The 27,063-nt window shown below is 36.3% G+C and overlaps 1 protein-coding gene across 50 annotated transcripts in view; it reads right to left on the bottom strand.

Annotated features, from left to right (window-relative positions):
- LOC137259308 (transcription factor 12-like) overlaps positions 1–27,063 on the bottom strand; it is a 148,295-nt gene that overhangs the window by 24,556 nt on the left and 96,676 nt on the right. For 31 of the 50 annotated variants that reach the window (XM_067796962.1, XM_067796979.1, XM_067796959.1 and 28 more), the window contains 4 exons: positions 8,421–8,520; positions 6,008–6,147; positions 3,696–3,902; positions 365–445 (listed from right to left, as the gene is read on the bottom strand). In XM_067796962.1, coding sequence (XP_067653063.1) covers positions 365–445; positions 3,696–3,902; positions 6,008–6,147; positions 8,421–8,520 — 528 coding nt within the window. The remainder of the gene's footprint in view (positions 1–364; positions 446–3,695; positions 3,903–6,007; positions 6,148–8,420; positions 8,521–27,063) is intronic. The other 19 variants (XM_067796982.1, XM_067796958.1, XM_067796978.1 and 16 more) reach the window with 1 other exon arrangement.

The raw sequence follows: 27,063 nt of genomic DNA, 5'->3' as shown, positions 1-27,063 counted from the left end.
GTTTATTCAAAGCCAGACAGACAAATAGACAATCGACTGTTTCAATTTTAACATACAAAAAAGCTTTTCTTCCTAAACAGTTTGATAATAAGTTTTACGAACTACACTTTTTTTAATCAAGTTAAACTCAAATTGTGAGATTTCAACTTATTCTTATTATTATCGATTTTTTAAATCTGTTGTCAAAAGGAGAGATCTGATACGCTGAAAGCTTTAACCTTAAAATGCAAGGATATTCCAGGAAAAAATTCAAAAGAATTTAGTTTCAAAAGTTTGATATCAGGATTTTGTTTCATGTACTTTTTTTTGACATTTTGGAAACACAAATGCTGCTTTCTACGAACAGCTGCGACTAGAAACTCACTGAGGCTAAAGCTTTTCCTAACGTCGCGGCCGTCTGAGACGATTGTTGAGGGGGCTGAGGAGCACGTCGATGCTGCGGTACCTACACACGGAGGACACAAATTACACAACTTCATGAGCACCCAGCATGCAGCATTCTGAAGACACTACTCGCACACAACTACTCATCTTAAAATGAGTCACTGACAAGTGACTTCAGTCAAATACTGAGTATATATTTCATTTTCACTCAAATAATTACAGATGCAACTATGTTTTCACAGGGACACCTCTTTTCTAAAAGTATTTTCTTGCTTACCCTGACAAATTTCAGTAGCGAAATTCTAAGGCACAAGGAGATTGTGATGACAGCAAATCCTGAAGCTATACCTCAAAATTGGTTGTACTGGCAAGCAAAATGGAGGCAAATTTTACTGTTTCTAAATCCACTTCTCTCAAAAGAATCCATTCTGTGACTTTTAAAGCCGAATATTCCTAATGACTGACATGCAATCAGATATGTTCATACATTTCATGCTACAGGAAACATGCTTTCACAATCATATATTTCTGCATCCTCACAAATAGTTACCATGGAAACTAGCCACATCCACACCATCATCAAATATCAACAAAAATACAAACAGGTGTTAAATTTGCTATTCAAAGTCAAAAACAGCAGCACAACTATCTTAACAAAGCCGCCTTGATTAGCTGACATTATTCCACCTTTGTTAATGGGTATTTATTGCCCAAAATAATTTTCAATTTCCATGTAACTTTACAAAGAGTGATCTAATTTAGTGAATTTTTTTTTAAATATTTGAAAATGGTTAATGAAATGTATTTCATGGACAGCATGTTCCATGCGATTGGTATCCTATGTCAGTGATAGCCCATTGGTATTCTACCCGGAGATTATCTCCCTTAAATAAACTCACATTTAATTGTTTCAAGTATCACACAAAATTGATAAAACTGCTCACTGGCACCTTCAAATACATGTTTTGAAAAACTGAACAAAAGCCCTGCACCTCCAATGGATAGGAAGGAATATAATACTTATTGTCCTGTCCCAAAATTGCAGATACGCAGACGTTCAAACATTATAAACAACATCCATGGGGAAATTCAATTCAGCAGCAAAAAACATTCCGATTTTCAGCGAGTTCGAAATGCAGGGTTAGTGAGTGAGAAATGTTTTCATAAACATTCTGAACAGCGAGGGAGAGACTTTCACACAATTTTATATTGCAATGCCTTTTCTCCCACCAATGTTACTGCAGACGACAATATCTAAAAACTTTTCAGCTCGACATCTGTGACTGGCAAGTCCCATCCTAAACCTGTTAAAGTTTGTCTACCCTCATTAAATTTTTTGTGTCTTGACAAATTAAATTAAACCATTTTCTGTGAACATATACACATCAGGTGTAGTGGTGATGCAATGTAAGTAAACTTATCCCCAGTACTTATTGTTACACTCCACTACTGAGTCTAATAAAACCTTATGGGAGGTCGCGTCAGGTAACCTTTGAGATTGACCTATCAGAACACAGCTTACCAAATCGCGAAAGTGGACATGCACACATACTTTCTGAACCTTTTACCTCGAAAAGGTTCATACCCGAACGATTCCGAAAGCTATTTAGTGTACACTCGCTTCCGGGTGATGCAGACTGCGCCCGTACAACCATGACATCAGTGAGTAAACAGTCACTGAAAATAGTGTTTTTGGCAATATTCAAGGATGTCACCTTGCGGAAATATTAGCTAATGGTAACCATGTCAACAGACACCCCAAAGTGTATAAACTGCAGGTCAACAACTGTGTTATATGCGGATGTTTGTTTGTGGAGAGTTCTGTGTCAGTGACCTGAAGTCCCTCCGATCGCTGAATAGTAGCCGTTGTCTGATTGGTTAAATCTATTTAACTGTCTCTTTAACTGTCTCACATTTGACTGGACGGTTTTAAGTCGCTCAAAGGTTACCTGACACGACCTTCTACTAGGTTTTGTTAGAGTCATTGGTGGAGTGTAACGAAATACACTAAGACAAAGTTTACTTGGACTGAGTGGTGATGTGTCTATCCTGAACACTGAAGTCAAACGCTGAATTCTGAGTAAAGTCAAGCACTATCTGATACCACAGCAGTAAAGGGAATAGAGTTTTGCATTAAGCTGCTTTTAGGAAGTTTCCGAGAGTATCATGGCAGGGTACACTGAGAAGAGCATCATCCATTGTAGACACGTAGGGAATCAAACCCAGGTCTTTGGCGTGGCAAGTAAACGCTTGGACTACAAGGCTATCAACTGCCTAGGTGGAGGGTTTAATGTGGAACAGACAAGTCCAGTAGACATTAATGTAAAGAATGGATACAGGGCCTAGATTTTCTAAGATCTCTTAGCGTTAAGATAGTCGTAAGTTAATGTTAATGTATGGCACTTACGACTATCTTAGCGCTAAGAGAGCTTCAAAAATCTAGGCCCAGAAGAAATATTCTGCTTTCTGACAGATGCGCAATAATACTCATTGAGCCAATTTCTCCATGAGAAACAAATTTCGCGTTGTAAATAAATGAGATTCTTCAAAATTGTCTCTGTTCACCAAGCAGTAAATGGGTACCCAGTGGGATAAGTCAAGTGACTATTAACCTTCTAGCAACTCGAACAATAATTGCACTTTGAGCAAGACATTAATTAAGATAATGAGGTCGGGATAAAACCCTGATTAAAGTCCCTGGTTTCTCGAAAGAAACTTCTACTCAAATCTCAAACTGAGTTTCACAACTTGAAACAGCTGAATTTTTAACTCAACTGCATTTTTGAAAGATATAAGCCCAAACAGCTTAAGTATTCTAGCCATCAAACTGTCTCCTATAGTTTGAGTTTTATGCTGTTTTCAGTTCATTCTGTGAAATGCATTTTCTCAAATATGAGTTGAAACTCAGACTTGCGTTTGTTTTGAGAAAGTTTTGAGGGCAGACCAGCGAACCACACACCTGTCACATACATTGTCTTCCATGTGTCTAAATCATTAGTCTGAGTTCTCATTGGTTTTCCCATGCACCTGATTGGTTGGTTAGAACTAGCATAAAACATTTCTCCTTTGAGACACTGGGGTGTGTTTTGATGTCTCTTTTAGCAATATTCTACAGTGGAGACATCAGAAAAAGGCTGAACCCATTGTACCCATGTGGAGAATCAAACCCATGACTAATATACACTTTAACCACTAGGCTACTGCTTTTGTGATGGAGGCAGTGATGGAGGAATGTTGTGTGCACAAATGTACAGACCACGAATAAATGTTGCATAGAGCATGAACCACATCAACATATCCTTGATACTTACTGACGCTAATGCTTTGCCTAGTGCATCACCAGTCTGTGAACCGCCCTGCGGCCGATTCGACATCATCTCAGATCCATTGACGGACGACGATGTTGTAGAATATGCAGTGGAAGTGTTGGGCATAGCAGGTCCACCTCGGAACGTGGACATTGGGGGAAGACCGGACGACATGAGAGATTCCTGATTGGGTGACACAGGATGGTAGCCCTGGAAACAGAATCACTTTTCAGGCTCCATCCAATACATGCGGTATATAGTAAAAACATAGTCACGATAGTTATTTCAAATGTTTATCATGATTCTATGATCATGATGCTTATCAAGGATTCAACAAAAACATTTACAAAACATTTGAACAAGTCTGGACATTAAAATTAAAAAAAACAAAAAAACCAATAAAAAATAATCAGTATATAAAAATAATCACAATTCATTTGAGCATAGCAATAACTAATTAAGTGGTTTTACATAAATGGATTTCACAGACTAATAGCTGGAAACGTTTAGTTTCAAACAAAGTTCCTTGAAAATTGTTGATGTTCGGAGTAAATCTTATTTGTCTAAAAAAAATATCTGTTAAAGTCAGTTTGAAACGACATTGCTCTGAAATTAAGGTCCCAATGAACTCAGTTTAGGTGTAAAATCATCCGATGTCTACCATGTTTAATCAAACCCCAAAATAAAGTACCACAAAATTGCCAGTTACATAAAATGTTTCTACATAGTTTCTCTGTATATAAATATACACTTTCTGGACTTGTCTCTACGTAAATTGAAGAGTTACATGAAGGGCAGATAACTGCGATTGGACCGGATGTTTGCAAGGCAAATTACAGAGAAGCTCAGAGGTCATCGCTTGTAATGGCTTACCGAGAGAGCCGAGCCATCTGGGATATATCTTAGCCCAAAATCTAACCACTAAACTTGGCCATGTGGTTGGGAATATTTCAGAAAAAAATTGGGGGGGACAAGATAGTATATTATGATTAAGACCATACTCATGTAAATATTTCTCACCAGAATAGCTAACATGTGGTATTGTGTCCAACATTCAAAAAGTAGACTCAATAATTACTGCAGCATTTTGTAATTATTTCTTCTTGATTTATATTTTTCAAATATTTTTGGTACAATTAACTTATATTTACTGTCATATTAGTTAAATCATACGCAATTTAACAATACGATTATATTTGATAATTCATGAACATGGCAAAATTATCTTAGAATAGTGGGATAAATATTTCCTGCCAAAACAGCATGTAATTCATCAGAGCAAAAAATCTCTCATGACACTATTTCAGTGCCTATCTAACAATATGATTTCGAAATATGTTTCTGAAGAGGAAAAAAGATAAGTATATACAAGTGCCAAAGATTTGGTTGGGAATCAGTTTTGGCTGTCTGCGTTCATGATATAGTGACATAACCCACATGGCAGCTGCACTATTTCCCTGTCAACAGCTTGCAATGAAGAAATCCATCTGCTGTTTCCCTACAACTACTTGTGCTGATACAGACCTTAGATGAATGAATCACTCCCAGTGAAGGGGTGAAACTATGGGAAATTATCTAAACTTAAAGGGATTCATATCCTAATCTCAAGATCACATTTTTCTCTAATTCTCCAACATGAATTTCGTCTCTGGGTCCAAATTTATCCCAATTTTTGACAAATGTTTCCCATTCATTACTACTTCACAAATATAAAAACATATTTCAATAACCTTTCATTAAATTTCAGCATCATAATTTTCATAAACCAATCTAAATAATAGATATCTACTACAAAACAAATCAATGAGGTGTTTCAACAAATGGGCATTCATACAAATGCATATTCCTTAGAATACACACAAGGCTGGTTGGTTGTTTAAAATCGCACTGAGTTATATTCTAGCTATATGGCGGCAGTCTGTAAATTATCAAGTCCAGAACAGACAATCCAGTGATCAGCATCACGGGCATCAATCTATGCAATTGGGAGATAAAATGTTTCAACCAGGTCAAGTGCCTGACCATCTGATCCTCTTAGATCAATTCTAACCCAGATCTTCACAGTCTGACAAGGAAGGATTCTTCATACAAGTGGGCATTCATATGAAAGCAAATTAAATTTTCCATTGCTTGAATACCCACAACAAACGGCTCTTCAAACAAGATGGTATTAAACAAATCCGATTTCCTCTTGTTTGAATATCCACAACAAAGGGTTTATCAAACAAGTGGGTATTCATATGAAAGCAAATCAAATTTCCTTTCGTTCGAATACCCACAACAAAAGGTTCATTCATGGTGGATAAGACACTTACTGTTTCATGTGGATGGTGCATACTGGTATAAGGGGAGTTTTGTGAATAATGTGAACCACTTGTGATGGAAGCTTGGTAGGAAGATGAAGGCATCGGGTTACTGGAAGACCAGGGGTCTCCTGAACTATGTGACTGAGGTTCTGAAATGAAACATCATCGTTAAAAACTGTCATATAAAAAGAGTGAGTGATTGAGTGAGTTCAATTTTACGCCGCACTCAGCAACATTCCAGCTACATGGCGGCAGTCTGTAAATAATCGAGTCTGGACCAGACAATCCAGTGACCAACAACATGAGCATCGATCTACGCAATTGGGAACTGATGATAGGTGTCAATCAAGTCAGTGAGCCTGACCACCCAATCCCGTTAGTCGCCTCTTACGACAAGCATAGTTGCATTTTATGACAAGCATGGGTTGCTGAAGGCCTATTCTTCCCCGGGACCATCATGTGTCTATACAAAAAGAAACACACAACACTAACAAAGAACAATTAAAAAACGCACAGTACTAACTGAAAGCCTGTAGTAAGCCAATTTTTCCGTGCAAGAAGCAATCACATGTAAGCCCAAGCTTTTTTAAATAATGGTATTTGTCCAGTCATTAATTTTTCATTCTCAGCTCCCTTGGGAATATTACAAATGTTTGGTGTCTTACATCACACTCATAAAGAGTCCACCTATATGGTGGCAGCCTTTATATAATAGGGTCTGGACCAGGCAATCCAGTGATCAAGAGCATGAGCATCGATTTACACAAATGGGATACGATGACATGTCAGCCAGGTCAGAGAGCCTGACTACCAATGCCATTAGACGCCCCTTACAACAAGAGTGTTAAAATCTGTATAATCTTAAAATAACAGCATGTCCCTTTCTTTTGCCCTTGATATACTGAACATAAAAACAACAAAACTGTCCAAAAAAATTCAATCTCATAAAAGTAAGGCTTTTGCCTCTATTTAAAAGTTTGACATAATGTCAGAGTTTCTTATTCTTTTGCTGTTCAGTTTAGTTCAAATTTACATTCATTGGTAATCAACTCCTTGAAGATAATACTTCTAAATGATACTCGTTAAAATAATATTTTCAACATTAATGTACATTTGGTTTCTATCAAATTATTATAATTATCATTGTGGAACATTTAAATTAAAACAGCTGTTGAATACTGACTTAAAAAGATGTCAATTATTCAAAACATTCAATTACGAAATTCTATCAGTCAGCCATAAATATGGACAAAATAAATATGGAAGGCAATTTCCAGCAACAGATTCTTATCAAACATATAATCAGCCAAATCAGGTCTGGTAAATTACAGTTCAAACAGCAACAGAGAACTGTTCATGTTTTTGAAATAGCAAAACAAAATCCTATTGAACCATAGAGTTCCCCTAAATTACCACAATGGGTTTCCCAAGCTGAATATTTCCTAAGGAAAACTGCACAACCAAATCGCTACATATTAATTTGACAAAGGTGTGTCCTGGCAGGACCAGCGCACCATTGGTGGTTTGTGAAAACCGAAAATGTATTAAACATACTCTCTAACTGGCAATTTGCACAGCGCTGTAACGAAAGAGGACGCTTAAACACGTGGTATATTCCACAAGAGTTAAAAATATTCCCAGTTCTCTGTACACTCTAGCTCCCTAATGGCAGAAACATATTCTGCGACCTGATGAACTATTGGCTGTGACTGCAACTGTAATCAGACGCAGTCTCGCGAAGCTCAACATTACTTGTTTGTTGCTTAAAGATTGTGCAATGTTAGTTTCAGCACTGATCATCAGAGAAGTTTTTTCAAAGGAAATTAGTTTTCAAGACGATATTGGCAAAATGACACTATTCTAACGTACTGTATTATGTTAAGAATGCAGTTACGAGGACTAACTATGTCCTGTGTTCAGGAAGAAATGGCTTCAATTACTATGTCAGAACACAATACTACTTACAATACAACTAGTTTCCCAAAGCTAAATAATGATGATTTGCAAAGCACACTCACAAAAATGTAATGCTTCCCAACAAACTACTTATGGATATATATTTTTAAGTCCTTTTGTACCACACAGAATACATGCTTATGAAAAACTTGTAAAAATCGAATTACAATGTTAAAACAACAGTCAAGACCACATCTTTCTAACAGAGAAACTAATATTTAGAGTTAATTTGTATATCAAAATTAGCATATAATTTTCACTCATATCTGTGTGCCTGCAAAGTGATACACAACAGAACAAGAAATGTTATCTGAGATTCTGAATGATGATAATATGTTTCATTTAAATTCAAGACATAAGTGTGAAGGGTGTATTGCATTGAAATTATAGTCTCATGGGTTGAAAATATCCGAAAAACTGACACTACGAAAACTGACACTGTAACTACAACAGGAACAAGTCTTACCAATGAAGTAGTCTGAATAGGACATAGGTTTAGGTGAGGTCCCCGTGCCTTGATAGCGGGGTGAGTCCTGATGGAAATCATCAGGGCTTGGGGAATACACCTGCAACAGAAAAATAAAGCATTCTGTAAATTCATTCACTCAACAACCCAACCAGCAAATACAAATCTACATAAACTCCGTCAAATACCTGCAATACTTGAAAAGGGATCCTTCTGAACATGTCCGCTATATATTTCAGGAAACATAATTTACTTAACCAATTGAATTCAGTTGCATATATACTGAACAGCAAAAGAAACACAACTGTGCCTTTCAGTCAAGTTATTAAATCAAAAACATAAGAATGCTTACTTTTGAGATTTCATTTTTGGAAACATGTTTCTTTTGCTGTTCAGTATATATGCAACTGAATTCAATTGGTTAAGTAAATTATGTTACCTGAAACATTTGCCCAAATAACGTACCGTTTTACCACAGAGAAATGTACCAGGCCAGGCAAACAAGGGGATCATTTTGCCAGAGCAAACAGGTCAAAATCGTATATCCTGCTTCCTTGAAAATTGCTTCCTTTCCCTGATAGCATCATTCCCAACAACGCAGCTCAACAATGCTCCATTCCCTGCCCTAATATTTTCTTTAATCGCCTTGTAACAGTCCTTATAACAGCTCTTCCACACAACCCTTCCTGTTCAAAGGCCCTAATAGGGGTGTCCCCTTACACATGACTAGATTGAAGACCCCTATCAAGGGCAGACAGCCCTCATTACAACATGCAGCCCCTATTAGCAACCTCATCAAACAATTGGGTTAATTAGCATCCTCATTTGTTGGTTTGCTTCTTTGTTCTGAGAAATGGGGAGGAGAAAGGAATAGCTCAGTTTTTAACAACACTGAATATGACATTTATTCTTTGGAGGGTTTTGGTTCAAAATTTTAAACTGTTTCATACCTTCCCTTTACAGAACAGTAGTAATCATCTTTTTTTAAAAAAAGACTGGGCTAAAAACACAAAACGTTCCTTGGCTTTCTTTGTGTGGAAAAAAAGGTAATTGGCTGTATGTAGAGGAAAATTAATTATGAAGTCACAAGCAATGCTGGGTAAAAGGGGAGGAGAACGGATGAGCCAGGGACCATCTCAAGACATCAAAGAGCAATAAATGACACAATGATGGAAAGGCAAGCTTAAGAAATTGAATTTTCAATCATTTAAGATATTTGTTTCTCTTTAAAAAACTTAAATTGGCTAATTTGGTGAGATTGGATCTTTGATGGTGAAACAGGGCCTCCCACTCCATCTATTTCAATTCGAACTACAGTGTATATGAAGATTAATTGTCTCTTTTGCAATCAAACACATTTTCTATCAGATAAAACTGAAACCACATTTCCAATGGGGAACAGTTACTCTGAGCAGCACACAAACAGACTGTCAGTCTAACATTGCTTTAAACAAGTTTCAATAATTCCTTTAAAGCTCTACCAAGGCTCTTATAATCCTATGCTCGAACACCTAATCAAACATGAGTGAGTAAGTTTAGTTTTTACACCACACTCAGCAATATTCCAGCTATATGGCGGTCTGTAAATAATCAACACATCCTATCACATATAAACCTTAAAATCCATAACATTTCACAAAAAAATCTGATAATATGTCTTCTCAAAATACACTAATATGACCTTATAATGCATATATTATACATTTGTCAAAGATCCATAAAGAAATATTTACCCCAACAAAAAACAAAATTCCATTCATTTTTTTCTGAGGCTATTGCATTGAAGATGACTCAAATTGAAAATTCAAAATAACAGGTATGAATAGATTGGAATTCATTATGGCTAGTTAAAAGGGGATTGTGTTTCCCTTAATTTGAACATGTCATATCTTCTGCCAATAGCGACAACATATCCCATTCATTTACGACACTGATAGCGACAACATATCCCATTCATTTATGACACTGATTAAAACCAGGAATGACTAGCTGATTAGAAACCATATGCAAAATACAGATATATCTTGTGCTGCCTAAGTGAAATCATGTAAATTGAATTTGTGGGATGAAAACCCTGATTAGCTCTCATCACTGGAATCCAATTCCTGGAATTAGGATTGGTATCCTGGACGATGATAATACAGAAGAAATCAGTTCATACCTAGGCAAAATCACAAACCAAGAAGCCAATGTCTGAAAGAGCCTTAACTTTATTTGAATTTTAATTAAACCTTTAGCATTTCTACCTCATTAAAATCAGTCTCAAGAGGCATAAAATGGTTTCTTTTTTGAAACGGATATTAAATGCAGCAAAAAAAATGTCCAACTGTTAAAGTCATTCCTATATCCTTTAGGAGGGTGAGATGCAACAAACTGACCATTTAACTCTTTTTAAACCCACTTAGTGCAATCAACTTATGCTGAGAGTCAAAGAATTTTAAGTACAGCTAACTTTCAGAGACAGTTTTGCATCACTTTCTCAAAACCACATACCCAAAAATACATTCATTCCCCAAAACTGTTACTCATGTTATCAATTACACTACAAAAATTCCTAAAAGCACCCAACCACTAGCCTAATTTCAACTTGATATGTGATAAACTTGTTATACCATATGTACAATAATTGCAGATCTCTGTATAATGACTGATCCCTTTAGGTAGTCTCCCACTGTGACCCCTTATGTGGTGATGTGACATCTTGTATAATCATCCCTTGATTAGACTTTCCAATTAGGAGATCAGCCAACTGGGTCATCCTTAGGGAGTCTGGCATAATCAGGAACATTTTCTATTTTCATTGATAAACTTCTCCATAACACAACAAAAGTCTTCTCGGGTTCTGGAAATGATCTATCTCTTATGAATATAACTCTGTATCAATAGCACATATTTTCTTTATAAATTGTCAGATTCTAATATGAAGACTGTGACCCAAACTCTTATAATGACTACTTTGTATCAAGCATCATAAAGATGATTCAAATGAATTTAATTAAATGCCTCTCAATGATGTTAATATAAAATTATACAGTACAAAATACCCTTACAAAAAAGGACCAGATAGACATGCAGGCTATAAATCTTGCTTAAAAAAACCCTCAAAACAACTAAAAACCCATAAAATTGAACAAAAAAGAAAATGCTTGTACATGATAATGTTACAAAAGATAACACTTAAAAATGTCACCAAGGCACAAATGTAAATTACTAATTCAATTTAATTTCAAATTTCAACACTGTTTATCAGAGGCGTTGTTACTGAAAAATGTATATTTGAGAGCTAAAATGTTTCTAGGTAATTTATGAAAGATCTCTGAATTACTTTTTCGAAATTGAAATTATCCAAATAGAATTAAATCACCAGCTCATGAAATCACAACAGAATCAAATAGAACCAAAGATATCTCTCTACTATTAACTGAACAAAGGGCTCCAATATTCCAGCAAATCTTTCTGATTATCATCACCCACAATCAAAACGGTGACACATGTCAATGTTTCTGACAACAATTAATTCTGGGCAACCTAATTGGCCTCCAATACCTGAGGCATGTCCACCGAGAGATGCTGAAATCTGCTGGTCATTAAAATCTGGACAGAGAAGCGTGTTCTGTTCTAAGTGTCATGTCAAATCCCATCCATTATGGAGCCAACATACTCATCACTGTAATATTTAATACTGCTTTCCTAATGACTAATTGTGATGACTAGTTCTTAATTGACAAAATGTCATGTATCCTTTTACAAATGTAACATATTACATTAATTCATGTAATGGGACGCCTAGCTAATAGGATATGGGACTGAGAAATGTGTTTGGGTTTTGTGGTTTCCTACAAAAAAGTTTCACATGTTACAAAAATTAAAAACACAAATCCATCCATAGCTAAAGGGCATTATTTCGTAGGCATTTCTTCAAATATGACTGAAGAAAACTGACACAATATATGGATAATAGCTTTATATTTTACTGCAATAGTGCTGTGTTGATCTAGATAGTCATACAACTGTCAAGTAAAGGAAAAAGAACTATACCAAGCTGTAAAATGAACAACTTGCCATCTCTAAACTGTGTCAACACACTTGTCCGACATTCTCTTGAAATGACAGGCGGTTTTTGTATCAACCAGTTTTTGGTTGTTTCTAAACAAAGTTGTCTTGTACAAGGAAAGCGAATGATCAAGAAATGTTCACATTAAAATGCAAGTGACAATATACATTATTCCATGGCACAAAAATATCCAAATTGTTGGGAAAATACTGTAAAATCATCCTCGTATTTACAGAATAATTTGCTAGCAAAGTATAACTACTTTCAATTGACTATATTTACTTTTCAGAAAATATCTTCACATTTCAGTTGTTAGAAAATCACAACAAATTTATATAAATATGAAATGTAATAAAATCCAAATATATGAAGAATATTGTACTCAATGTATTTACCTCCTGCACAAACATATTTATCTGTAGATTATATATTTACTTCCCGCTGTAAGTATTGTTCCGCATGCTATCTTTCTCTCCACAACTATCACAACACGCAGCCTGGCTCATCCAGTTTCTATTATGATAGATAGTTATCAAGCATATCCACTTCAAACAGTCTATCACATTTCAAACACCACATCAGAACTCTCACTTTACCAAAGACAAGCAAGAAAGACAGACAGAAACTTCGAAAGCATCGTCAAAGATGAGACACAAGGATTGTGGACCTCTGTTCAGAAAATGGAATATGGGGCTAAAGCGAATGTTCTGGGTAAAATGATAAACTCAGTCCCCTAGCATCAAACACTTAGGGTTACAATGTTTTTATCAAATAAAATATTTACGAATTAGCAATTTGAATGTTCCTAGGAAAACTTTGAGCTGAAGATTATCGATTTGATTTCCAAAAGTTTATCAGTAAAAGGATTTAAATTAATGCTTTTAAAGTGATTATTTTGACAAAATATGTATTAAACAAACGAAGTATTCATCACAGAATCACTATTGAAAGACAAATCTTTATAAAAGGAATAACTCCATAAATCTGACAGTGCAACAAAATCTGAAAGACTGGGATCTCATGAAATGGTACACATACATATGTGACTTTCAAAACATCAAACCCATCCCACGGAAGTAACCAGTTTAATTTCTTAGTTTGTTTCAGTGAATTTCCCTCATTTACCGAAAGCATATTTTAAAAAAAGCCAACCCAACTGACTGTATTTTAATGTCCGTTAACCGATGATAACGTTTAGCACCAGTATCCCCATCTGTGATCCCTGTGTTGTCTTTCGCGGTTCGTCGGCACGTTCTCAGTCCCACTAAGCTCAACAAATGGCTCTCCCTCCCTTGTACTGCTTCCCTAACCACTATCCCAGGGCTCCAACAATAAAGGTTTACGTTATGGGTTTTTAAGTAGGTTTGAGTTGCAAGACGAAAAGCCAAGACAAGCAAATGGTTTATGTATACAATGAACAACATACAAAAATAAAACCATTTTTTAGAAACTGTTTTTTCCCAAGTCTCTTTTGGGGTCAAAATATTTTAAGTCAATTGGCAGAACACATGTGTAAGGACATACTACTCCCAAACTATCACACTTAAAATACTTCAGAATCTTCACACAAAATCTGCCAAAAAATAACATTTGTTTAAATTGAACTACCAATATACAACCTGAAACTGTACAAGGTAGCTGTCACCTGAAATTATTTTTTGATTTTCACTGTTTTACTCTTATTTCTAAAGGCAGCTGCCCCCCCTAGAATATTTTTCAAATGACTTTTTATGCATCAAATTACTGACATAGATTCTTTCAATGTTGATTGTGTTCCCCTTATTCAGAAAGGTTAACTACAGCCTTGTAAATGACAAGACCATACTCGTCTTGTTCTTGTATGAAATATTTCACATTCTTCCCATCTCACTTCATCAACATCTCCACCTGCATTGTACAACAATGTACATATGCTGTGCATATACACACTACCACATCACACACTACACTCTCTGCATAAAACACTTCACCCCTGCCAATATCAACGATATCTACACCACCATTGTTCGCATACAGTTATGTTGAACATATCTACAACTTGCACAGTTGCTTAGTCCTACACGGCTACAAGATGCAAGTGATGTGTTAACACTGAACCACAGCAAGTAGATCCTTACTTCATCCCTTCACGAAACTGCTGTATCTCCTACCAACCCACATGACCACATTATCAGCATACTCAAAGATAACCAACTAGCAAAAACATCCATAGCATCAGCAAAAAATCCCAACATCAAAGATGTCACAGAAGTCAACATGAAGTCATACAGTCAAAGCGAAATGACAGCCGTACCAACATGCTTAACAAAACATGTCACATCCAGCCTTCCATAACACCTGCAGGTCCAATCATCATCTTTTAACCTTACTGCTATCTGATATGTGTCGTATTGCCTACTGGTGGCTATGCTGACACACCTGTGCAACAACTTCAGTTAGCTACCCACCAAATTTATGGCAAACATGTTTGCCTGGCTTGGATGCATCTGTACACGAGAAGCACCTGTTCTCAACTACAACTGGCCTGACAATCCAGGCTGCTGAGGAGGAGAGGTGCCCACAGCCGTGGCTTGTCTGGCTAGCTGCTGCTGGTGGTAGAGGTGGTCAGGTGGTGGAGGATTAAGGAACAATGGCAGGGGGGGCTATAAAACTCATAACAGCAGGGGGCAGGGATTGAGGAGGTTGTATGGAGTTGAGGCCAGTAGACAACACTGGTCAAAAGGACTGTCATGGGACAGTGAAGAGCAGACAATGGCTAGATGCATTAGGATGGATTATCACGGCCAGCAGACAAAACAGAGATCTGTTAGGGGATGAACCACGGGAACTACAGAATGACTAGCTCACTTCAAACACGAATCTGACCCACTGAGACAATATGTCCTCAAAGAAAAGATGAATCTGAATTTAAAATCGAAAAGAGCTTTCATGATAAATCTGCCAATTTTTACTTTTTCTTTGCTTTGAGACCTACCTGGGCCAACAACTTCAAGTTCTATGTCTGAGCTGAGAAAATGCTATAGAAAGAATAAATACGCCCGAACAATTTGTAGCAAACACAAGTAATTCTGTGCTGAAATATGTACATCTACAAGCCCACATTCAGGACTTTCAATTAATGAACCATGTTCAGATTTATGGCTGAAGACATTGACAGCCAAACACTCCCACTACTAGTGACAGCCATTACCTCAATTAGCTAATCCTTCCATACCTTCTACAGGTGCTATAAATGCTTGTATTCCCTGGGTGTGACAAGCTGAACATCAAGGTGTGATAAAACAGTTTATCAGTTTATCACACCTTCATTGTTATGGGTCTGACAAACAAACTGTATCAACAGACACAGCATTTTATTACAGATACAAAGTACAAAGGTGTTTTAAATATTCAAATAACAGCAGCCACGATTAAAATTGCTGTATTGCATTAAAAAAAAGTACATTATAATCTCAGATGGCATCTGGCATGAGTAGATATTTAGGACCTGTCTGCACACTTGAAGAAAAGACACAAATTCTGGGACAAATACTATTTCTGTGTCAAGGCACCTACTCCAGCTTAAACCTAATTTAATCAATAATGTATTTGCTAATTTGTTCCATTTCTAGATGCTGTTAAGTTCAGCCCAATTTCCTGTAAATTTAAAATTAGTTAAAATTCCTTCCTACGCAAAGACTTAGACTCTTGTGTCATCTGCAGCAATTGTTTATATAGACTTACATTTAGTCCCTGCATATATAAATTTTGATAGTAACAAACAGATCCAATTAAATTAAATTAAAATAGCTACACAATGACTAGAGTGTACATCTGTTATGTACACATTTGAGCAATTATTCCCAAAACATAAAGAAAAAAATGAAGAATTTTTGTTTTCACATCTGTCCAAAGCAATAAATCAAAATACAGAAAATCTGACATAAGAAGCATCAAGATTACTGAGTACCGAGTAATGCAAGTTTTGAAATGTTCTTCTTGTTTATTATATCAAGTAAATGCTCAAAAAAACTGGAAACAATCGCATCTTTGACAATTTAACCAGCCAGCCTATCAGGAAATCAACAAGGAAACAAAGGGAGAGACTACTCAACTGCCAGATGAAAAAATTTGATTGAGTATGTCTTAAGCAATATTTCAGCAATATGACAGAAAGGGAATCTAGAACTGCACACACTGTGGAGAGAATTTGATGAAGATGGCCAGATTAAAAGGAACAAAATCTTTCAATCAATCTATCCTAAAGCAAACTCCACTATACAATGAGCATGCTATCCAATCACAATCCAAGGAATTTGCCATGAATTATATATGAATAAACGTTAACCAGGGGCACCTGTCCTAAACACATGCAAAGGCAGGTCAAAAATTATCAATGACTTTCACTGACACCATACAGAGTTATCTGCTTGGATTATACAAATATATGAGCATGAAACACTTACAAACATCATTTTGAATGTTTCAGTGGGATGAAAATCAGGAAGATGTTGATCATAATTTTTGCAGTGTATCACCAGTCATATAACGCTCATAGTAAGCATACAAAAACAATAAACTGTTACTTGCAGACACAACCACTTGTCAATACTGTTGAAATAATAAACAAAACAAACACTGTCTCAGTCATCACTCAAGTGAAGAAGTGCTTCTTAAGCTCAGAGTCTGCCAGTCAAAGTGTCATGTTAACACAACAATTAGTTGTCAGGATCGTAGTTTTAATCTGTACGATATGCTCAATTAACCATGAACAAAGCCAAGGCATTGGAATTCTGGTCACAATTAACTTAACTCGACACTGTGTTGACAACCAGAACACATTTTAAATTAATCCCTTCTTATAACAAAGGGGCTGTTTTCTTCAGATTTAAATTCACAGACACAACATTGACCGTTTGCATGAAAGATGCTATGAATATCTTTAAACACTGAAAAAAAAATGAGGAACTATTATCTCTTAATATCACAATATTCACTACGATGTAAGGTATAACTTCTTGGAAGTTGGAGAGTCTGATAAGGACTAATTTTGAGGAACAACTTTATTCAGGGGATGCAATGTTTTGATACAGGTTCTTGTATCTTTGTCAAGCCCTTTGACGATATGAAATAAATAGTAGATTCTTGTTAAGGAAAGTGTTTACAAGGAAAATAAGCACATTTAACATAATAATTACTACATCCCTTGGAACCATTTGCAAACTTTTGTTTAAAATAATACTTAAGAAATAAGTTGTCATACATGCATTAACTGACCAAAAATATTATCACTTCATCAGTGATTGAGGGGAAAACATAATGCGAAATTACCAACACATATGTTTGAAAAATGCTTGAAAAATGCTTAACATATACATAAATATCAACTGAATAAAATAAAGAGTTTCACAGGATTCCAAGAAATAATCTAATGAAATTATGAGTATAAAAATAAATAACAACATCTGTTCTTAAAAACCCACAAAAATATTCTTCAAAATGTAATAAAAATATAAACAGGTACTCACATTTGTCAACTTTGGCGGCACATACATAAATGGCCGATAAAATGGATAGGCACAATACATGTTGAAACTGGGATCCGTCTTGAAACAGGGAGTATCCAGACACACAGAAAAACAATGCAGCCTCGTTCATATGGACATAGCTCAGATAAAATTCTAAATGGTCATCAAGTCACAACTCGAAACAGATTCCTCATCCAAAATCAATGCAATCAAACCCAAAAACAGTAATCCTTCAACCCTCAAAATTCAGAGACACAAGTCTCGACAAACTGCTGCCTGGTAAAAGACTTGACCCCTAACAAGGGCCGAGAATAACACAAGAAAGGTGTGGGCTTATGATGCCTGATTTCCTGGTTCTCCTGAGTCAGAGACTGATCAGCCAACAAGGAAGCTGGGGTGATGATAGAATGGGGGGATGGGATACAGGCTGGGGGATACAGGGTTATCTACCAAACTCTCTCTCCACTGTTAGTTCCACAGATCAAATTTCATTGGACTAAATTTGCCCCTCTCAGAGATAATGTAAACATGAGACAGGAAGTGCTGTACTGAATCCCCTTGTATCTAAATGGATCACAAAACGTCAATATCTTGGAATTAAGAGTCCGATGGTACACTGGGTGAAGCTGCTTCCCTGTTTGCAAAATGACCCTTGGAAAATCTATCCAAGACTTCAGTTGGACAGACAAATCACCAGTCACCAATCTATGAAATTTGTTACCAAAATTTTCAACACCTAATGTAATGTATCTGATACTGTCCTCCACAGATAAATTTTTCACTAAGCCTCCAGTCGACCAGGCATGTAGAGAAAATCACCTATCAACCTAGCATAGTTATTATAGGCTATATCTCCTGTCTCTGCGTCAACCAATGACAGAGCTAGACATGTCTATTACACATAGCTAAGACTGTCCCGTTTTGTTTTCACAACAATGTAATTGGCAACAGGGATTTTTCTCCCTTGATGAACAGGGGTGTAAATGTTCACACCTTTGAATCAATTTTGGACCAGTCCACTTTCACAGCAGGGGGAGGAAGTGGGCTAAAAAACAAAACATCGGATTTATTTAGTTTATAGGTAATACTTAACTATAAACTAATACCTCAAACAAAACAGGATTTTATTGGTAGGGAAACAAAACAGGTGATGTTTTGGTTGGTGGATACTGACTAATCAAGTCCAGGACGACCAAAGAGTGGGAATTATAAAGGTTTAACACATGGGCTTAATTAGGGCAGCCATGTGGTTTGAATGATAAACTGGATTACAGACTCTCTCTACCTTCATCATAAATCAGCAGTGGGAGGCAAGCATCCAGACCCCCTCCCCCCTTCAAAACAGACCCCCAAGTCCAACACCCTCATACTCTCCACCTCATCACCAGCAAACTAATCTCTAACACATTGGCTCAACTGACCTCCAGTTTCATCTCATCAAATACACAAATTAAACAAAATAAAATTCTTTAGATGTTTCAGTGTGAATTCTACATCTCTGAAGTGATTTAAACATGAATATTGTAAATGACAAATCAGTACTTCCCGGCTTGATTGTTTGCCTGTACTAGAAGAATTGGTGCCTGAAAAGTTCTTGACATTTTCTTGTGAATGTGCCTTAAAATACTCACGTTTTTCAGGAAATATGTTGCCTAACAACATGCTAAGGCCTGAAAAGTTCTTGGTCACGTAAACTATTTGCCTGAAACATTCTTGTTCTTGAAAGATCACAGCACGAAAAGTGACAACCTGGTGTCTCAAAAACAATCATTTCCGGAGATATCAATGCAAGAAACAGATACGGGATCTTCTCAGCAAACACATCTCAAAAATGGTAATGTTTTTTTTTTTATGACAGGATTCAGGGCGTTGGAAAAGATACTTAATTTCTCTTCATCTACGCTTATCCTGATAACATACATACAAGCTTCGCTTACACTCAACATATCAGTCATCGTGCCATAACAGAATAAGAACAGCCATGTACGCAAACTTACGATCTCAAACTTTTGTCTTATCCTATTTCAGGAACCGACAATTCACACCCAAAAGAAAACAAACCACTTTCATGTTGAAATATTATTTACATAATAAACTGTACCCTGAGAACATTCTGAATAAGAAACAGCACCTGTTAACCTCACATTAAGTACATGTATTTCTTTACAGAATCTCAAGACCTTTCCCGGTGAGAACATTTGTTATTTTGGAACAGATTTTCATGAAATCAGAGGAAAATTGATCATTTTTTTTTTGAAAATGAAAACAATGTACCGCGTGAACTCTTAAACAAAAATAATATACTCAATAAATCAACTCCCCAGACAGTTTTCCATTGACTTCCATTGAATTTCCAAATTAAATATATTTCTTAGTATTATACCTTCAGGAACACAACTAGGTACCCTAAATAAAATTTGAAATGAGCAGAAAATATTGCTGAAAATGAAAGCTTGTCCTACAAAATAAATTAATCAATCTGATAAGTGATCTTAAATTTTGTAATAAAAATATATAATTGAGAGCACAGCCAAGCCATGCATTCATAATTCATTTTATCAAAGCAATTTTAATAACAAACAGATCTCATCCGTGTAACGTTTTCATTTTGAGACTAGAAATACCAACTCTGTTTTTCTTATTTAGCAAACAAGTGATTGTTGCAACAATTTCATATTGGTTGGACGAGATATACAAATAAATCACCAAGTCCCTTCAATATTTAACAACCATCTGGTACAAGTCGCATCGCCATAAGTTATTCCCCGTGTATATATAATCATAGTTTCATAAACAACTCATGTAATATGTTGTTGGAAAATATGTCATCAACAGTGAAAGAGCAGGAAAGGATTTCCACACAACTGTTTACAGAATGTGAAAATTTCGCAACACTTATACAGACTCACTCATCAACGGAAGTACTCCGGGCCAAGAATTATTTCAAAACTAATTAACAAGACGTGAAATCAGCTCCCGACTAAAGTCTTGTCATTAAACTCTTGCCAAGTGAGCTAGTTGTTAGGAAAACATCTTAAGCTTAGTTTACACAAAGAGTTCTGGATAGAGTCCTCACTTTCATCATGTGACGTCTTTTCACTTCACCAAGAAAAATAAATCGACATTGGGTCAAAGGTTTTCTGTTGAAAATCTCAAGAATTTTCAGGTTATTTCAACGTTTCACCAGGTCCGATCGTCATCTTTATTAACTTCCTAGCTCAAAATTACTGATAGAACATGTCGATAAGTCAAAGAATACCTAACCACTTTCAAACACAAAAACAGTAAAACCTCACACCAAACCACTACTTCCATACTTTGCCAACAATTCAGAAATTTAAAAAAAATAATTAAAAAATCCTGAATTAAAAAAGTATGTATATTGATTTTGTTAATTGTTGCCAAAAAATGCAAAATGGCCACAAAAAACATCTTGACAAGCACTTAACTACATGACGATAAATTGAGAGCATACACCGAAAAATGTTCACTGTCATTAGGGAGATTGTATCACTGGCAAATGACTTAAAGAAGCTTGAATAAGATTTACGCTTGGACAAAGTTTTCCTTCAAAGGGTACCCCTGCTGAGTCAAAGTCAGTTACCATGGCAGAAAAAATGTGTGAAAAAAATCACTACGGTCACTTATATCCATCTCCTGGTATTTACAGATTCAAGATTCTTACGGTCACTTGTATCCATCCACTCATATATACAAATCAAAGATTCTAAAAGACACTCAGCATTAAAGCTAGAGTGAACCTACTGTACTGAATCAAAATATTGAATAATAATAGCAAACAAATGACAATTATCACATACATGATAATCTCAAAGATATGACTATCAAATAAACATAATAATGTCGAGACTCTGCAAATGTTTAAGTGAAATGCCATTTGAATGAATCGTAGCTAGTACGATATTCTTGAACATTCCAGAGCTTCCCGATTTCCTTTGACTTATTCCGTCTTCTTTGAAGACATCTCATGTTAGAGAAGGCTGTGTGATACGAGATTTATACCCCTGTAAAAGGTTCCTGGAGTTCTCTAATGTTAAACACTCTTTTCCTTCATATCATCCTCAATTTACTACTGCATCACTTTTTAACCTTTTAACGCTTTTTGCTCTTTAGAGGAAGTTGCATGGGATATATCATTCCTCTCATTAAAAGTAGTTGTAAGGAAACCATTATTGTCATTCACTTTGAGATAGTATTTTTTCCCTCATGGGATAATTATTGAACAGGATGTCATAAAGCTACATCAAACATTGCAATGAGATAGTGAACTGCATAAAAACATGAGTGATTCTGAAAAATCAGGCCATCCTAAACCAATATACCTAACTCATAATATTTTGGCAGAAACCTGATGTTTAAAAACAGAGATAAAAACCTTTAAACATGACTGGCACCGATGCAAGCATTATTAGAATTATCACATCTATAATCTTGAAATGCTGACAAATTACACAAAAACACTTAAGTGAAATAGCTAATCAGGCCCAGCATCAAATATCTGCACATCTTTGAATGTTTTCTGTCGCTTAAATTCACAACACTTTTCTGCTTGGAGGTACTAAAAAAAAATACCCCTGCCACCTGTCGGGGAAGTGTATGTATCAACTGGCGTTTCCAGCTGTTCAAAAACATTACAACATAACCAGTTGTCTAGCAAGTATCACCTAACCTTCAAACAGTTGTTGAACTAAGATCATTTACTATCAGACCTGTATGCACAAATGTTTCACCCCATATAGTGTAGTCAGCTTTACATACATGACGCCAAGCAATAACATTGAAGGAGAAAAACTCGAATTACAATCTGCTCTCAATAATAATCCCAATAACAGAATCTTTGATCATCAAAAACAAAGTAATTAGGTTGTCATAGAAATCTCACATGTCCAAGTTACTTGTCTGACAAGTGTGATCCCCAGGTTCGGATGCTGTTTGCTTCTGACATGTACATAAGTGGTTGTCAGGAAAATAGCGTACTTTTAATGTTGAGGAAGATGGAGTAGACGAAATATGTACATGATAGATTGCTGTGGTCATTTAGTTTAACAGTTGGAAGATATTTTTCCTTACAACTCATTTACTTGTTCATTTAGAACATTCCAAAGCCAATCCAAACTAACACTTGTTTGACAGGTATTTGGACTTAAAGTGCATGGCAAAACTGCTTTGAAAAGCAGATGAATAATGGATTATGAATTGGAATATTTTTTAAATAACAGCAGGGGAAACCTGAAATGGACATCACAAATAATTTGGTGAATAAAGCCTATGGGAACTAAATTGCAGGTATGGACAGTGTTTCAAATTTCAGATGAAAGGGTCTTGCAATGATGCCCAAGTCAATTTCATCATACAGCGGCGTTCACACGTGAAGACAAAGCAGCCAATACACCTTTGAAATTTTTCACAAAAATCTCTCAGCTTTAAACTAACACAGTGAGTTTCAGTTTTACATCGCTTTTAGTGAAATTCCAGCTATGTCAGTGGAACTGAACCTGGGCCTTCAGCGTGACGAGTTAATGCGTCACCCACTATGCTACCCCAACGCCACCGGTGGTGTTCCGATAAATTGAAAGATTGGTCACAGTGACCAAATGACCAAGGAGTTGATCACATTTTCTTATAATACTGTTTCGGTGTTTGAAACACTTGATGATGGAACATATCTTCGTGGTCAGGGCCGGAAAGCTTTTTTATTTGGTAGAAAACTCACTTCAGTAACTGAAAAGTCATGACTGAATGAAACTTGAAGACTCTGGGCAGTTTATGTTTGTGATATATTAGTCATGACTTGCCATGTTTTACATATATGCAACAACAACCTGGGCAGGAAAAGTTGAAAAATGACACTAACCAAATTTTATTGATGACTGTTCGTTGAAAATGATGCAATCATCAATTGTGACATTTCAACCAATTTTCAACAGTAAATGCCACACTGGAGACAAAGCCTTGTCAAATATTTGACACTTTTTCCTTTGCAGAAAAAATCTCTAAGAGGTCTTTTCTTGTACTTGGTGTTACCAGGGGCGAGTGTTAGAAGAGCACACATACACACACACCTGTATGGCTGTTGTTTTCTCCTCCCTCCTATTGTTGACACACATGTGTTAGGCATCAGCCATGTCACCCTCCCAGCAGGAAGCACTTCTCAGCTTGTCTCACACATGGAGCAAACCCAGCTTCCAGACCTGGCCACATACACCCTATCAACCAGCTCATACAGCCAGCTTCATTGCATTCCTCCACTAAAACCAGCCATTTCATCATCATCTTAAAGGGGCTTAAATCAACACCATTCCGTGAAAGACATGCCATTTCCTGTACATATCCAGAAGCCAATTTTCATGATCTTTGTAGGAGGGATGGTTTCGTAAGATTGGGATACGATTCATACCTTGATACTCTGGCCATTACAGGGTACAAACGGTATGGACATTATGAGATGGAATATTGCTGAGGGCGTCGTAAAACAACCAACAAATACAATTAATGGGACCATTAACCTCAATCTGTAATACCTGTAGCTTGTTAACTGAACATTTCATTGAAATATCAATTAGTTTGTAATAGTGAATGAGTTTTATTCTATGCCGATTTTGGTATTATTCCAGCACTAATACTGTGGGGAATCAAACCAAGGTCTCTGGCGTGATGAACGAACGTTTTACCCCTCTGTCCCTGTATGGTATAAAAGTACATACATAGTGTATAGTATATACAGACATACACACACTGGTCTATGTCATGTTGTGTGTCTAGACTGGGACCGGTGAAACAGCTCTGATATATCAGTCAGTTTATTATAAGTGTCACAGTCTATGCATAGTGCATAACGTATGTTGCATGTCCTGATACATCTGAACAAGACTAAATACAACAGAATTATTTTTTCAAATCTAAAGACAAATTAAATATTAACGGACCAGGCAATATTAAATTTTGGGGATTAAAATATAAAGGTCTTTGGCATAATGGCCCAAACCACAAAATAAAGAACCTGATCCCCCCAATACCAAGTGGTATATAAAACTTAACAATGTCTGACAAAAATTACCAACTCCCAAGTTTCAGGTAGTACCGGTCTCACAAGCAGTTTTACATTATCCTGACTGTTCTCCACACAGTGTTCTAGTGGCGCTAACAGCATTGCCTGGAGCCAGGGTGGAAAAGAAGGAACTCTTCGGTGCTGAAGGTTAAACATGTCAGGAGATTCAAAGGAAGCTCCCAGTCCGACACCCATCTGAATATCACTGTTATTTTTATCTCCCTACATCACTGCTAGGACAATATGGCCTATATTGTCTTGATGTTCTCTACATTTTCTGATCGGCTGATATAATGATATAGTCATCATTACAACAGTAATGGGAGTTGCATATATCAGTATAGTCTAGCATTACAAAGAAGATGGGCGTGTAGTAAACTGATATAGTCTTTCATTACAATGGGAAATCATGATGCAGTAACATTGGATCATTTCACAGGGAAAAGTCTGATATACCGCCATATTCAATCAATTCAAAGAGTGAGTGAGTGAGTGAGCGAGTACTTTTCTGCTTTTTTTTTTAGCAATAGTTCAGTTTTATCATGGTGGGGGACACCAGAAACAGCATTTCAAAAGAATACTGTTTAATTACATCTGGTATCAATACATTACCTACTAATGGATGGTTGAAATTTACCTGTTTCAAACGAAGCACTTAATTCTTTAAAACCAAACATTTGCCAACCATGTCACCATGGCAACACCATCATTGAAATGTACACACATTCAGTAGCCTTGCAACAACTGACAAGTGATTGTGTAAACAATGAGTCGCTTACCACGCCTGGTTTGGTGGTTACTATGACCTTGTCAATATGCAAAACACAGATCCTTATCAGTCTAGTTTCATTATGAGCTGTGCTCTGCTTGTCACATCTATCAGGCTAGGTTTGCAGTCACTCAATAGCTAGTCTACACTGGCCCTAGGGTGGCGGGGTAGCCCCAAGGTTAAAGCGTTCGCTAGTCATGCTTCAGACCCAGGTTCAGCTCTCCACATGGGTACAATGGGCCAAGCCCAATTCTGGTGTTCCCTGATGTTGCTAAAAGTGGCATAAAACCAAACTTATTCATCTTCACTTGTCCTCAGACTTGTTCATTAGGACTAGCTGGTTGTTTTTGAGATGTTAGCAGATGGACATTTTGTCGCCAAAATAGTTACATTTAAAAATAAATACATTTATATTTAATATATAGTTATATATATCATAACAAATCCAAATGGAGCCCTATATCCTGTCTGCAGTGAAAATGTACTGATGAACTGCCAATTGAAAATTAAGTATCAGAATCTTTTTCAACTTAGGATACATGTCGTTTAACAAACGATCACTGATTCAAACCATTATTATTGGTTTGTATTATAAGGGGGGTAAGCGCAGTAATTGGAACAGTGAAACAAATGCACATGCGGTACGTGATAAGCATAAACTAAGACCAACCCTACATGTTCTCTGTTTCATTTAGCATGTATACCCTTGTAATACATACAAATAACGTGATTTGAGTCTACGATCATTTGTTGAGTAACTTTTATCCTAAGTTGAATAAAATTCTGAAAACAGTCCTTTATTCAAGTCTTGAATTGTTTTATGATTCCAGACAAAAATTAATTAATAATCATTAATTATTTAATTTTAATTTATTCTCTGGGGTCTTGGAAACCAGGTTATTGCTGCAACATTGTTCCAACAAGACAAGATAAACAACCATGGTCATAAAGACCTATGAGGATCATAAGGACCTGTGAAGATCATAAGGACCTGTGAAGAGCTTAGAATTGGTCTTCAGGCATCCATGTTTGTTGCAAGAGGCGACTAACGTGATTGGGTGGTACCTGACTCAGCCAATGCATATCATATCCTACTTGTGCATGTCAATCACTGGATTGTCTGCTTCAGACTTGATTATTTACTGGCTGCTGTCATTTAGCTTGAATAAGAGTGAGTGAGTTGATTTTTACGCCGCACTCAGCAATATTCCAGCTATATGGCAGCGGTCTGTAAATAATAGAGT

This window comes from Haliotis asinina, chromosome 13 (assembly GCF_037392515.1).
Source record: "Haliotis asinina isolate JCU_RB_2024 chromosome 13, JCU_Hal_asi_v2, whole genome shotgun sequence".
Taxonomy (NCBI): Eukaryota; Metazoa; Mollusca; class Gastropoda; order Lepetellida; family Haliotidae; genus Haliotis; species Haliotis asinina.
This window is presented reverse-complemented; position numbering and strand designations above follow the sequence as displayed.